At 38.9% G+C, this 14,190-nt stretch overlaps 3 protein-coding genes across 7 annotated transcripts in view; all 3 read left to right on the forward strand.

Annotated features, from left to right (window-relative positions):
* Nucleotides 1-3,342, forward strand: part of LOC100692229 (uncharacterized) — a 28,437-nt gene extending 25,095 nt beyond the window's left edge. For all 3 annotated transcript variants that reach the window (XM_013268573.3, XM_013268575.3, XM_013268579.3), the window contains 6 exons: nt 1,013-1,149; nt 1,507-1,631; nt 1,776-1,921; nt 2,273-2,375; nt 2,471-2,607; nt 2,754-3,342. In XM_013268573.3, the coding sequence (XP_013124027.1) occupies nt 1,013-1,149; nt 1,507-1,631; nt 1,776-1,921; nt 2,273-2,375; nt 2,471-2,607; nt 2,754-2,868 (763 nt within the window). In that variant the 3' untranslated portion in view covers nt 2,869-3,342. The remainder of the gene's footprint in view (nt 1-1,012; nt 1,150-1,506; nt 1,632-1,775; nt 1,922-2,272; nt 2,376-2,470; nt 2,608-2,753) is intronic.
* Nucleotides 3,343-4,105: 763 nt separating this feature from the next.
* Nucleotides 4,106-6,940, forward strand: them6 (thioesterase superfamily member 6). 3 transcript variants are annotated; one of them, XM_003437836.3, is made up of 3 exons: nt 4,106-4,238; nt 5,935-6,442; nt 6,526-6,940. In XM_003437836.3, the coding sequence occupies exons 2-3, from the start codon at nt 5,939-5,941 to the stop codon at nt 6,631-6,633; spliced, it is 612 nt and encodes a 203-aa protein (XP_003437884.1). In that variant the 5' UTR covers nt 4,106-4,238; nt 5,935-5,938; the 3' UTR covers nt 6,634-6,940. The 3 variants fall into 3 exon arrangements, with proteins under 3 accessions (XP_003437884.1, XP_019203799.1, XP_025756231.1); XM_019348254.2 differs by lacking the exon at nt 4,106-4,238 and adding an exon at nt 4,664-4,764; XM_025900446.1 differs by lacking the exon at nt 4,106-4,238 and adding an exon at nt 5,272-5,381.
* Nucleotides 6,941-8,741: 1,801 nt separating this feature from the next.
* LOC100691691 (protein THEM6) lies at nt 8,742-11,279 on the forward strand. The gene is made up of 3 exons (XM_003437835.4): nt 8,742-8,899; nt 9,436-9,940; nt 10,085-11,279. Exons 2-3 carry the CDS (start codon nt 9,440-9,442, stop codon nt 10,190-10,192), a joined length of 609 nt encoding a protein of 202 aa, XP_003437883.1. The 5' UTR covers nt 8,742-8,899; nt 9,436-9,439; the 3' UTR covers nt 10,193-11,279.
* The last annotated feature ends 2,911 nt before the right edge of the window (nt 11,280-14,190 follow it).

The following is a 14,190-nucleotide window of genomic DNA, read 5'->3' on the forward strand; positions in this document are numbered from 1 at the left end:
TCTAACCTGGGTCCTGGAGAAAATTCTGACCCAGATGAAGGGCTTAGCATGAGTAGTGGTCAGAAGAAAGCAAAAAAGGTATACTGGGGACAAATCGAGCCAATTCTGCTATACCTGGTGCCCGGAGAAAATTTATCAATATGCTATTTGTGACATTTTTGTTTGGTGGTGTGCCACGTGATTTTTCTGATGTGAAATATGTGCCGTGTCTCCAAAAGGTTGGGAAACACTGCTCTAATCTGTCCAATATAGTTTTGTTCAGCTGTCCAAAATATGAAGAGATTCCATTTACAGTCATACCTCAAGAGAAAAAGTAGTCTGCTTCCACTTGTAAGACATCAGTAAATGTCAGTTTTCATGAAACTACTTTTTTTTCCCACTGTAGTTGCAGATTACTGCAAAATCTTATTTTTACAAGGTTCTGGCACCCAGTAGAAGCACCTCTCAACAGGACAGGTACTGCATCAGGCGCCATGGAAGCTGGGTTTTTATTTTTAACCTCCTAAGACCCGAACTCTTCCACAACATGCATTTTTAATTTCTCTTTGATATTTGGGCATATTGGGGCCCAATGAATGTAAAAACAAAGAATTACCAGATTTTTTTTTTTACCTTATTTTTGTCTTTAAGAAAAATAAGAGCCACATATGAGGATATTCGTTTAAAATTTTGATAGAACAGTAGCAGTATAATGTCCTCGGAAGTGGATATCAGGCCTTTGTAGAGCAAAATTCAGTATTTTGGTCTAAATAACCCAAAATGTGATGTCCACATATGTGGACGCCAGGTCCTAGGAGGTTAAAAATGTGTATAGGCTTCCTGACAAAAAGCATGTCATTGAGCACGTACTTGTATAAGTTTCACAACAGTCTAAAATATTTTGTTGATTAAGACTCAATGCCTCCGTATTCTTCTCCTATATGAATAGTGATAATTTTGACTTTTTGTGGTCCTTTTTTATTACATGCATTCCTTATGAAACATTATATAAAATGCATTCAATTCAATACAGTGCTCTGAAAAAGAAGATTCGGGAGGCAAAGGATGGTCGTTTCATGGAGAAGGACAAACGTATCGTGGAGGAGCTCAAGTGCCTGCATTGTGACCCTCATCCTTTCTTTAGAGTCTATCCATCAGAGTCAGACTTAAGTAAGTAATGTGGTCTCTTGCCTGACCTGTGTTTGTATTGCTCTGTGTATTTTATTTGATCTGGGCTGCCTTATAGACCCATAATATCAGTGTTTTCATTGTGATGCAGCTGATGAATTCTTGCTTTGTGGTAGATCTTTATTCTGTATTCATTGGGAGATTTGAATGCTAATCAAATAATTAAATGGAAAAAAATGAATGCAGCATCTTGATTACTTATTAGGGATTTGTGTTTGCAGTCATTGTACTGTTGGGAGCTGCATAGCAACACTTTCTAGGACCTGTAGTGATTAAAACTTGATTAAAATGATGAAATCCTTGAATAGCAACAATGTTTGATTGTTTTCTGATTTTCAGCATTCTGGAGGATTCTCATGCAAGGACCTCCTGACACACCATATGAGAAAGGAGTGTTTGAGCTGTACTGCCAGTTTGGTCCTGAGTACCCAGTGAAGCCTCCCCTCATTCGCTTTGTCACACGTGTATCCTGACAAAATACAAACAAAAACTGTTTAGACATCTACAGTGTTCATATTAAAATGGTTTCCAGTTATTAGGGTAATATAAAAGTGGTGATTGCATGTGTGTGTTTCTCGTAGCGAGCATTTATCTTAACACAGCGGCAGGTGTACCACTGCAATGTCAACAGTGTCGGCCGCATCTGCCACAACATATTTGATCGCAGCTACAATGCCCACATCACCATGAGGGACATATTTGATGCTGTGTATGGACTCCTCATCATCCCTGAGCCTGATGACCCACTGGACAGGTGAGACATGCACAACTTTATTCCTGTATTCACTCAACAGCCACTTTATTAGTTACACGTTGCTAGGACCAGATTTGACCCCTTTTTGCATTCAGAACTGCTGCAATATAATCAGCTAGTTATATTGCAGATGTTTTTGAGTATTTCATACAAGTTAATGATATGGATGATGAGCTGGTGTTCAGACCGAGGTGTGAGTTTTAGATGATCTCTGTGAGGGAAATGTGTCTCTAAACTGATAAACAGTCTGCTGAATTGTTCTGTGATTCTTGTAGAGCTTACTTTTTTCAGATGCTATTTCAGACCCCAGACATGAATACTTATATTTGCATATTAACCTTTTCCTGGAAGCATTTTAGCCGAGGAATTCCTGACGAGCCGCGAGACGTACGAACGAGAAGCCAGAAAGCACACGGAGGAACATGCTGGAAAGTCAATGGATAGCATGGAGGAGGTGAGTGAGTGAACAAAGTATTTATGGGATTTTTCTGTTTTATGTAAAAGGTTTTTTTGTGATCACATTACTTTGACTTATTTTCCTTTCTAAAGAAACTGGTTGATCCTGTGCCAGAGTTTATACCCCAACATCTGATTTGTCCTCTAACCAAGAAGATGTTTGTTGATCCTGTGAAAACTGTATATGGCACCGTGTATGAAAGGAAAGCCATTGAGGAACACCTCAAACAGTGAGTTCAGGGGTTAAAAGTCCTCATAAAGTTCCAAAAGTTGCCTCACAGTCTGGTTTATTAGCATTTTTTAACTTGCTTTTGGCTTTTCACTAAATGATCAGGCAGATTATGTTCTAGTGTTGTGAATCTCCTCTCTCTTCCAGACACCGGTATGATCCGATGGCTGGCCCAGGAAACGAGCTTGAAGCGAGTGACATGATGGCGGACAGGGACATGAAGAAAATGGTGATGGATCATCGAGCTCGCCAAATTCAGTGAATGTGGAGGGAACAGACTGGCTGAAGATTAGCTAGACTTTTATAGGGGTTTCTTTTTTTCTTCTTTTTTTCTTTTTGTCTCAGCTTGTTGGTGGTGTGGCGTTTCTATCACACAAGTTCTGAACAAGTTACCAAGTTAGTGAAGTCTCAGGTCTGTTTTTCTATTCATTTCTGAAAATTTGTTTATAAAGGACTCTGAGCACTTAATACAGTTTTTATTCACTGTTCATTGCATACTTTTATAGAACTTCTTCTACAAGAGCCAAACCAGACTTCCTGTATGGGAAAGTCAAATATCGTAAAAATTTCAGCTGCATAGCCGCTAATATAAACACATGTTCAGTTCAGTTGATTGTGCTGTTCATTATTTGACCAAATTGCTTGGTTATCTTCTGTTTTTGAAGTGATTAATAAGAGTTCATTGCAATTATTGTGGTTGCGAATATATAATAAAGTATTAAAATGAGTGATGGCAGATTTTCTGGTATTTCTAGCTCATTCTTTTATTCTTACTAATGTTCCAAATTCAGACTAAATTCTTAGGGTGTTGACAGAACACTATATAGAAGGTATGAAGGAGTTGCACTGTATCTTTGTGGATTTAAAGAAAGCATGAGAGGAACTCTCTCCATGAGGAAGTCAGGGGTATTTTTGGATTGAGGTTATTACTCTCTGCAGGCCAATCAAGTTCTACCACACCAAACTTGGTCAACCATGTCTTGGAACAGGAAGGGGCAAATCCCCAAGTTGTGAGCATGAAAATCTCTAAAATATCTCGGTATGCAGAAGCATGAAGAGTTACTTTCACTGGAACAATGGGTCTGAGTTTTAAATATTAAAATTAAAAGAAAATTTCAATGGTCTCTGACATAAAAGCTGCATTTTTTTTAAATTTATTTGAAAGATTTGCTAAATTTGCAATAAAATTAAGGTTTTAAAAAGCTTCTCATGAAGTTTCTTCTACCACCATGTTTGCTGTTGTGGACTTCTGTTAAGTGTAATAGGTTAATAAATAACCAATCACCGCCGCCATTTCCTCTTACGTCACGTCTAAATGGCACGAAGTGAATCACTAAGGCCTTCAAATTAAATGTCAACGAGGTTGGAAAAACATTGAGCACTTAACATCATTGAACAGTTATAGGTCATTTTAAAACATTAAGTCATTACACATTAAGCTGTTTAGTTTTAAGCCTGCTTACGTCCTTTTGGGTTGAATTTTTAACGCAATATTGTAAATATGCTTTTATTTTGAAGGCCATCACCGGAAGAGTTTTATCCGCGTTCATCGCTTTTTGCTTTACTCTTGCCCAGCGGTCTGTGTTGTCGACTCGACAGATTTGAGTCTGAACAGGACAAAGCGGACAGCAGGTGAATACTTTACCTTTTGTAAAGCGTAAACACGTTGACGGTTATTCGTCTTTTTCCACTGGCTTTTACTAAAAATGAACTTAATACCCGCACAAACAGGTGTTTTTACTTAGCCCACCCCGAACGTTGGTCGTAACCTTAGTTTAATCTGAATGAAATGAAAGTTATGTGGATGCGGTGATTTATCGTCTATTAGTTTTATTAGTAGTAATGAAATGTCACACAAACCTTAGCTTTGGTAGTCATATAGGTAGCACTGAGGATCAATGATAACTAACTAGATTAAAATCTAAATAAAAGTATCAGTCTTTTCATTTTCTCTGAGCTGCATGTGCACTTAAGACGTGCGGCTTTTGCAGAGGCAGCCTGTCTTTCCTGCAGCACCGGTTTATCCTAACGATTTGTTAAATCAGTACACAGGTGTTGCGAAAGTAGAAACTCATTTTGAGAACAGGGTACATCACAGCGGATCTGTAGAGATTCCCCATTTGCCCTTCATAATAATGGAAGAAGTGCCTCCAGAAAGGTATGGACACACAAACTCTGGATTAAGCTGATTAAATCACAACAGCATGCTGCAGGGAGAAGAGGCTAAATATTCACTTGTGTTTCATGAAATAAAAAACAAGTGAGAAATAATCATCTTCATTTTAGGAATTTGTAAATAAGTGTGAAATATGTAAACGTTTAAGCATAAGTCACTCTGCTAAAAGGGGAAAACGAGGATCCACCTCAAGTAATCAGCTGCAGTACATGCCCAGCAAATAAATTCATGCATATTACAAGTCAATACCTACAAAGATAACAGGCTCATTCTGTCATCTACTTACTTACTAGTAGTAATACTGTCTTTTAATTCTGTGAAAAACCTAAATACACCCCATGACTCAGTAGCTTTTCAAGCCAACTTTATCAGCAATAACTTGAAGTACTTGTTTTCTGTATGACTTTATCAGCCACTTACATCATTGTGTAAGGATTTTGTCTTCTTTTCATTCTTTACAATGTTGCTTCGGTTCATTTGATTCTAGAGTACTTTGGTATACAGAGGAGTTCGTGGTTGAGTCAGTGACTGCAAGGTGCCCAAGTCCTGTGGCTCCAGGATAAGCCCAAATCATCACCCATCCACCACCGTGCTCAATGGTTGGCATGTTAACAATCGAGCACTATAGTTAATATGCTAACTGAGGCCTGTATGGTCTGAGATGTAGCTCTTGGGATTTTCTTTTTTTCAGTAGACCATGCAGTAGTCAGTTTCAGTTTCTTTAGGTGAATTTGCTGGCAGATCCAGCCCAGGAAAAACTGTGGGGGGGGGGGTTTCAACACACACCTGCATGCTCCAAACCAGCAAAAATCCCCTGGTTTTACAGGGGTGCTCTCACTTACTGATTAGGCACATTTGATTAACAGTACCTGGCTGCTACTTACCCTTTTCATTACTATGGAAGTCGAACCATAGTAGCACCCTGCTGGACCAGCTGGGTGTTAAACGGTGAACATACACTGAGCCCGTGTTTGACCCTAAATATTTTATTTATTTTCATTTCTGTTTTTGGACTAAAATGTCTGTCCGTTGAACAGGGGAAACACTGTCTGTCTTTGGTTATGCTCATTATTTGTTAGGCTGACTTGTCTTTTTATACATCTCACTTAATGACCATATTAATACTAATAAATATTAATGTATTTTCCCTAGAGAGATGTGGTGGGTGCTGTGGGTGCTCGCCATCTTGCTGGCTCTCTTCTGCATGGTGGATGTGTGGTACTTCCTGCGGGCCGCAGCGGTCATCCTGCGGGCCTGGTTTCAGCCTCCAGTCTGGGACGTCACAGCAGAGCAGGTCCTAACAGGCCGGGTCACTCCCCATGACATCGACATGTGCCACATGAACAATGCTCGGTACCTCCGGGAATGTGACTTTGCTCGCTTCTCTCTTTACATGCGTAACGGCGTGTTTAAGGCTGTGCGGGCCCTCAGAGCTTCAATGGTGGTGGGGGCCACAACCATTCGTTATCGCAGGGCTCTGTGTATCGGAGAGGGTTATGAGCTGCGCAGTCGCATTGTCACTTGGGATGACAAAGCCTTTTTCCTTGAGCAGAGATTCGTGTCAACAAAAGATGGCTTGGTGTGTGCCGTGATGTACTGCAAGCAGAGTGTCATACGCAGCAGCCCGGACAAGATTCTGCAGCACCTGTGCAAAAGAAAGGTAAGGGAGGAAACCACACAGATGCATGAGTTACAAACATAGTCCCTCTGAATAACATTGAGCTTGTGTTTTGCACGCTGCAGGTGGAGTGCCCTGAGTTTCCAGAGGATCTTCAGCACTGGGTCAACTTCATCTCTGCCAGCAGCCAGGCCCTCAGGGCTGAGAGTGGCCTGGAGGAGAAGAACAAATAGAACCTTTCATGGGCAGATATTAAAAGTGGCTTCTTTTGAGTCAGCCTGTTTACAAGCCCAGGAGGAAAGTCTACTCCTATTCAGAATCTCTTCACTTGAACACACTTGTGCCTGCACTTTGTACAGCAAGCTTTAGATTCCAACATTTGCAGATATGAAACACTTGATTAACAGCACACTACGTTATTCTGAGAGTTTGACAGTTATGGTAAAAATAATAATAATAAAATATTAGAAAATATAAGTAATACAGTTTTATAAGGTGTGTTATGATGTGGTATGACAGCAATAAAACAAATTCAGGAAATTGGTTTGGAGTTTTTACTATAACCGAATGGGAAGCAATTAAACTACTTTATATGAGAGTGTGTGTGTTGCAGTGTGAACAGGTGTAGCAGGGAATTACATCATGCTTGAGTGATGGGATGATCACACAGTTTGCATGATCAGAACTGCCAGGACACATCAGCCTTTGTAACATCCACAGATTTCATGTAAAACTCAAAAAGTAAGCTGAAAATTCAGTCAGAATGACTGTGTCATGAATGCTGCCTGGACACTGAGTCACAAAGCATGTCACAAACACTTCTCATGCACATGGCTGACTGGCGGTTACAAATAAGAGATACAATGTCAGGTTTTCTTGATGTGAAAAATAAGACTACAATAAATCAATTCAAAACTTTTCTCACTTTTCATGTCACCTATAACCTGTACAATCCATCCATCAGTTCACCCCCACTTATCCAATTCAGGGGGGCTGGAGACTATCTAACTACCATAGGGCAAGAGGTGGGGTACACCCTGGACAGGTCGCCAGTCTGTCACAGGGCTAACGCCAAGAGTCAGACAACCATTTAAACCTATGAGCAATTTAGAATCACCAGTTAACCACTATAACTGCATGTCTTTGGACTGTGGGAGGAAATCTGAGTACTGGGAGACTACCAATACTTTGTTGAAGCAAATTTTGAGTTAATACCATTGAATGTCACAAAAACCTGGCATTTTAACAGGGCTGTGTACACTTTTTATATCCACTGTAAACTAGAATTGGTTCAGAGGTTTGTAACAGTGGGAAAAAAGTACCCGGAAAAGAATACACTATCTACACTATTCATAAAAGTGTAGATAAAGTCAATCCAGTGCATTGTTACTCTGTAACTAAGGTGCCACGTGTAGACTAAGTATCATTATTGGCCATAAGCCTTAAACTTTTACAGCCTATCCCTTTTTGTCCTGTCTCTCCCCTCTCTCCAACTGGTAACAGCAGATGGCCGCCCCTCACTGAGCCTGGTTCTGTTGGTGGTTTCTTCTTGTTAAAAGGGAGTTTTTCCTTCCCTCTGTCACCAAGTGCTTGCTCATTTGATTGCTAGGTTTCCTCTGAATTATTGTAGGATTTTTACCTTACAATAAAAAGTGTCCCAACAAAGAAGCAAAGCTACAAACTATGAGTGAAGAAAAATATTCATTGCAATCAAAAATAATTTTAAAACATAGTAATTGAGATGTTGTTGTCTACTGACAAAACAAACTAAACTAAAAGAAATATTTCTAGGAAATATTCTTAGCTTTAGTCTTGCCTTTTGAGGATTTGATACATACATTTGTTGAGACTTGGATGAGTCACATTCCTCCACAAAGTGCTGTGTTGTAATTACTATTCTGAATCTCTGAAATCTACCTGACAAATATCCTCCATATTATATTAATAAGACTAAAACTAACACTGAACCTACACAAGCATTCTGAGACGATGCAAATTCAACTGAAAGGAGAAAGCTGCCTAGGAATGGAAACTAATTAGAAAATTAAAAAAACAAACAAAACTATACTAACTCTCGTACCATAACATTTAATAAAAAAACAAACAAACATTAAGTAGTTTTATTATTATTAATATGTTTTCATTTACTGGCAGTGCTATGTTTAAAAAGCAGCATTTTGTCTTATACAAAATAAACAGTAATTTCTAGTGAATGAAAGGGTGCACGGATGTATCATGACCGTGACCTTACATACCGTCTCTGTGTTAACCAAGGTTCAAATGAATAAATTAAGATATAAAATAAATAAGTAACTAAATCACGTGTAACTGTAGTATCGCCAATCCCTGGAAAACGCGAAAACGTTTTCGTGTAACCATGCCGACAGGTCAACCAATAAGGCTTCTTGTCGTCATACACCCGGAAATTATGTTCATTGATTCTACCGGTTTCTTCAAGTTGCACCGCTTTCCATGATAGCACTTTCTTCAGGACGCACAGTGAGTTCCACGGGCATTAAAAGATACTTCTGCCGCCTGTATGGTTGACGCTTAATGTCTGATATGGTGAACTGAAGTGTAGCGGCTGTGCGAGGAGGCTGTGCTCGCTTTAATTCCGAGGGCACCGGCTGCTGACAGCTAGCGGCTAAGCTAACAGATTTGGCTTTGACGGCAGGCTGCAGCCCGTTCATTTTAAAGGAGAAGCGTTAGCTTTACAATCCTCTCAAGGTTGAATCGACTGCTTGTGAAAATGTGCTGCTTCTGTATTTTTAGCCAGGTTAATTTCAAGTCAGTGTGAGGAGGGGAACACTGATCCCTTGTTTTTTTCACATCTGCACCGTCATTGATGAGGTCAAAGATGCATTTATTTTAATCCTGAAGGCAATCTTCAATTTAGACTCTTTAAATACTGCTTATTTCTTTATTTAAAAAAAGAAAGGAAAAAAGATAATGACTGTAACATTGCAAATAAACACGTTCTTTTCTAAAAGCTTCAGTTGTCATTTTTGATACTAATATTTGAACTATTTCTCCAGAGAGATGTTGCTGTTGGCGTTGGGTGCCCTCCTCCTGCTCTTCTGCAGCCTGGATGTTTGGTACTTCCTGCGAGGGGCCCAGGTGTTCATCCAGGCATGGTTCCAGCCCAGGATACGGGACATTTTAGCCGAGCAGAGCATCGAAGGCATGGTCCTTCCACATGATTTGGACTACTTGGGCCACATGAACAACTCTCGGTATCTGAGGGAGTGTGACTTTGCGCGCTTTCACCATTACATGAGAAACGGGCTGTTCATGGCCTCACGCAAACTGGGGGCGAAATTGGTGGTAGGGGCTTCTACCATCCGGTACCGACGCTCCTTGGTCTTCCGTGAGGCTTTTGAGATTCGGACCAAAGTTTTGGGCTGGGATGAGAAAGCCTTTTACTTGGAGCAGCGTTTTGTATCCAAGAAAGATGGCTTCGTCTCTGCGATCATGCTCTGTAGGCAGAATGTGGTGCACTGCAGCCCCGAAACCATCATTGAATTTATCTGCAAAAAGAAGGTAAGGGAAGTGGCGACATCATCCTCAAAGTGCTTCCGTTCAGGAGTAGAATCCACAAAATCATCACATTTTAGTATCACAAAACTTTGAGTATTATTGGCTGATTAATCAATTTTATTCATCTAACACTTTGTCCGCTTATAGATCGAGTGCCCAGAGTTTCCGGAGGACCTCAAACACTGGATGAACTTCATTGCGGCCAGCAGCCAAGCCCTGAGAGCAGAGAGTGGACTAGAGGGAAAGAACAAGTGAAGCCACACCATGACGCTGCGTATCATGAGTGTAGACACATTTCATATCATATATAGCATTGCACGCACATATACATGCACACAAACACCTAAACATTGTAGAGCGTTTTAGTTGACCTTCAGAAGTATCTCTGTTTTGGATAAATCCTACCTGCTGTGTATTTTTGTAAGACGTGAAGTTCTTTGACCCGAGGGGAGCTGAACATGAAAACTTGAACTGTAAGGTTTCAAATGCTCAGTATGTAAATGGATCACAATGGCGTTTGTAGCTTTACCCTTGCAGCTTATTCAGTAGTTGACTGTAAGTAGACCAGCATTACACATCTTCATTCTCATTCAGCAAAATCCTCTAACCTCAGAATAAGCATGTAGAGCGAAATGTAATCTTCCACTGACGTCAATGCATGTTTTGAAACAACCAGAATATTTTTGTGCCTGTTTCTAGTAGTTTAGAACGCGTTATAACTTTTCACAAAAAAAAAAAGACATGGGTGTTATGAAATACTTGAATGGATATAATGAACATGTGCTTTAATTTCCCCATCAGTATTTTGCACAAAGTTATTATTAACCTAAGGGAGAAAACAAAAATTCTTATGAGGGATGAATATATCGGTGCAATGAAGAATTAAAATACCTGCTTTTAAAAGGACAGCCCCTCAATCAGGCCTGCGTGTGATTTTATGAGAGCGTGCTTACATTTTTGATTGACGGGTGTAACGAGCAAACACGAGGTTGCTGGCAACTTTTCGAAACCTGCAACGCACAATTACCAATGAATGTCTGAGTGATGTTTGAGTCCACTGAGGCGGTCATTTGAAAGATGTTCTCATTAACACATCAGAGTTTTTCCTTTGTGACCAAAGTAATGTACTGTTCTGTGTGAAGGAAATCTGATTTTTTTAAGATGTCTAATCTGTTTTATTTATGTTGTTAATGCACTGATCACCAAATTCTTTTAAGTTTGAAGTTATACATTCTCTGTTTATGTCCCACCTATTTATGATTAATTGAAATGTATCAAACTTTATTTATTGTGTTTGTTAATATTTAAGCGCATTTTTTTTCAATTAAAAATGCTCTGGAAACTGTTTGGGTCACTGTTTTTGTCTTTGTGAGCAAGGTACACATGCAGTTTGGTTTGTAGAACTTCACGGGATATTTTTACAGGTAATGTACTTAATTTATTTTAAACAGCCTTTAGGTGATCATTTAACAGTTAACGTTTGGCATGTAAATCTAAAATTTCTGACTTTCTGAGTTTTTCCTTTGTTGTTCAGAGCTGGAAAAGCAGCATTTGCAACTTTCAAAAACCATAAGTACAGGGCTGTTATAGTTATATGTTTAGATGCTGTAGCTTTATGTATTTAATTTTTCCATCGCCAAATCTTGTTTTTACAAGAAAAGATTATTTTTACAGTTTTAGTCACTACTATATTTGTAGATAACGAGTCCAGATTAAAAATGTGATCGTCAAAGTAATGATAGGTATCCATTCAAAATCCTTCCACGTGAAAGTGCCAACAATTGTGACATTTTAATCCATTTAGAAAAGTCTCGCCTTCAGTGACCAAGGACCCAAGGATTTACAGGCACAGGTGTAATTTCCAAAATGTGGGTTTCATTATACTCCAGAAAAGACAAAAATAACATCAAAAATACACATCACAGAAATAAGCTTTTTAAATAAATAGGTGGGCCCACAAAAGAAGTAATTTAAACAGAACTCATAGCAAAATATAGCTCAAAAAACCTGACCTTTCCAAACGAGAGACAGCTCAACCAGCGGTGGGAAGTACAAATACTTTGCTACTGTACTTAACTAGAAGTTTTGTTAATTTAAAGTTAAAGTTCATTTTTTTTCCAAAGAAATAATTAGCGCAGTTCAGTGGGCTACACACTGAACTTGAAGCATAAAAGCAAAGTATCGGTCCAGTCGTGTTAGTATTGATCCGATACCAATACTAGTGTTGGTATTGATACTATTGATATTTGGATCGATCCGCCTACCTACACCTACTAGACAAAAGAAAGTAGTATGACCATGTAGGCATAACTCCGCTCATCTGTGAGGAAACATCTGAACAATTATCTGTGTAAGTATGTTATTCTAACATAATATGTAAAGTTGGTAACAGTATGTTTTTAGAGATTTATAGAGGCAATGTTGATGTGCATTCTTTGCAGCACTAGAAAAGCTGCAGAGTCTGGACTCAGATCTGCAGCAACACCTTCATTATTATTATTATTGTTATTATTGTTTTTTATTTTATTGCTTTGATGATGATGTTGTTTATGTTGCCATTTGTAATATTATGTTTCTTGTTGTTAATATTATTATTATCATTACTATACTGATTCTTATTATTATGTTTGCTATTGTTATTATTGTTAATGTCATTAATAGTAGTAGTATTATAGTTATATTATTATTTAAGTTATTATTATAATTATCATTACATTTTTTACATATGTCACTTCTTCGTATGGAAAGGTCAAAGTCTTGATGCTTTTTTAATTGTGGAGGTTCAGGTGAATAAACATTACAAAACATGTTTTTCTTCTTTTAATCTTCCTGATGACAAAGTTAGGATTTAGTTTAAGGCTATTTGCAGATTGCAGATAAGTGTGTTGCATTTGTGCAGTGGTTACAGTGGTGGCACTTATTAGACTCTGTAGGCAGTGCACCAGTTTTTCAGGGTCCTTTTAGTTGCAATTGTTGCAACCGCTGTAAATGTGACACCATCATAGAAAAGGTTTATTAAATCAGGAGAAGAAAGAGAACTCTAATATGATGGTTGCATACCAGCTGGACCATTATGATGACATCACATCACATGAGTAACTTCAACATGACAAGATTTCAAGGACTCCAAGAATGTTCATACAGTAAGGATAAATAAAGGTTTTATTGTTTATTATAAAAAAGAGATTTTACATCTCCAAAGATTCTGCAATATCAAACCCTCTGTCTGCTAATATCACATCACCTGGGCTGAGGAAGTCCAAAAAACCCACTTTGTTCAATCAAGTGTTTGTCCGATGATTTGCCACCCCACCCTTTTGATATATAGGAAACTCTTCTTTGTGGTGTGACACCAGCGGGATATTTCATTGTATAGCAATGTTTGTAATTAGAATATGTTTCTGACCTTGCTTTCAGGTTTTTAGGTTTTCAATGTAAATTTCAAAGCAGTCAATAATACAGGCACATCTACAAAGACCATCTCAATATCATGGGCATTGACAGCTGTGTCAAGTGCAGGGACCAGGTCCTCTTGGCAATTGAAACTGAGATCTTAAACAAACCATGGAAGATTCATTGTCACTGTAAAATCTAATTAGTTCCCAGAACAGTATTTATTGTTCAGTCACAAGTGCTGTCTCTAGTTTAAACAACACATTTGTTTTGCATTCAAACTTCTGAGTTTGAATGCAAAACAATCTCCCCCTCCACACCAGTGTTCTCAGGCACTGGTACATGGTTAGTGTCAGACATGTCACTGTCCTACAACATACAGCACGGCCCACATTAGAAATGATGTATATGTAGACCAGTGATGGGAATTAGTAACGCCGTTACTTGTAATGGGGCCGTTACAAGTAATGCAAAAAGTAATGCCGTTACTTGTAAGGGGTAACGCCATTACAAATAACGGCATTACTTTTTTTCAGTAACGAGTAATCTAACTAATTACTATTCCTATCGTTACAACGCCGTTACGGTTACTAACAAGAAAATGCGGTGCGGTTGTGTTACTAATTTTTAACAAACAGACGGTTGAAGCTGTGTTCAGCTTACCGCACCTTATATCAGTTGCACGTAAGTAGCTGTCTATGTAAGTAACTAGGCGCTACAGCTTTAAGCAGCTGCGCGCGCTCCCACGGATGGCAATCACTTTCTGGCTGACATTCACTTTTTGGCACAACACGTGTAGCTAAGGGGGCAAAACAATCGCATGAGTGCTGCTGTTTGACTGAGGAAGAATAAAGTAGTCG

This window comes from Oreochromis niloticus, linkage group LG18, assembly GCF_001858045.2.
Source record: "Oreochromis niloticus isolate F11D_XX linkage group LG18, O_niloticus_UMD_NMBU, whole genome shotgun sequence".
NCBI classification, from domain to species: Eukaryota; Metazoa; Chordata; class Actinopteri; order Cichliformes; family Cichlidae; genus Oreochromis; species Oreochromis niloticus.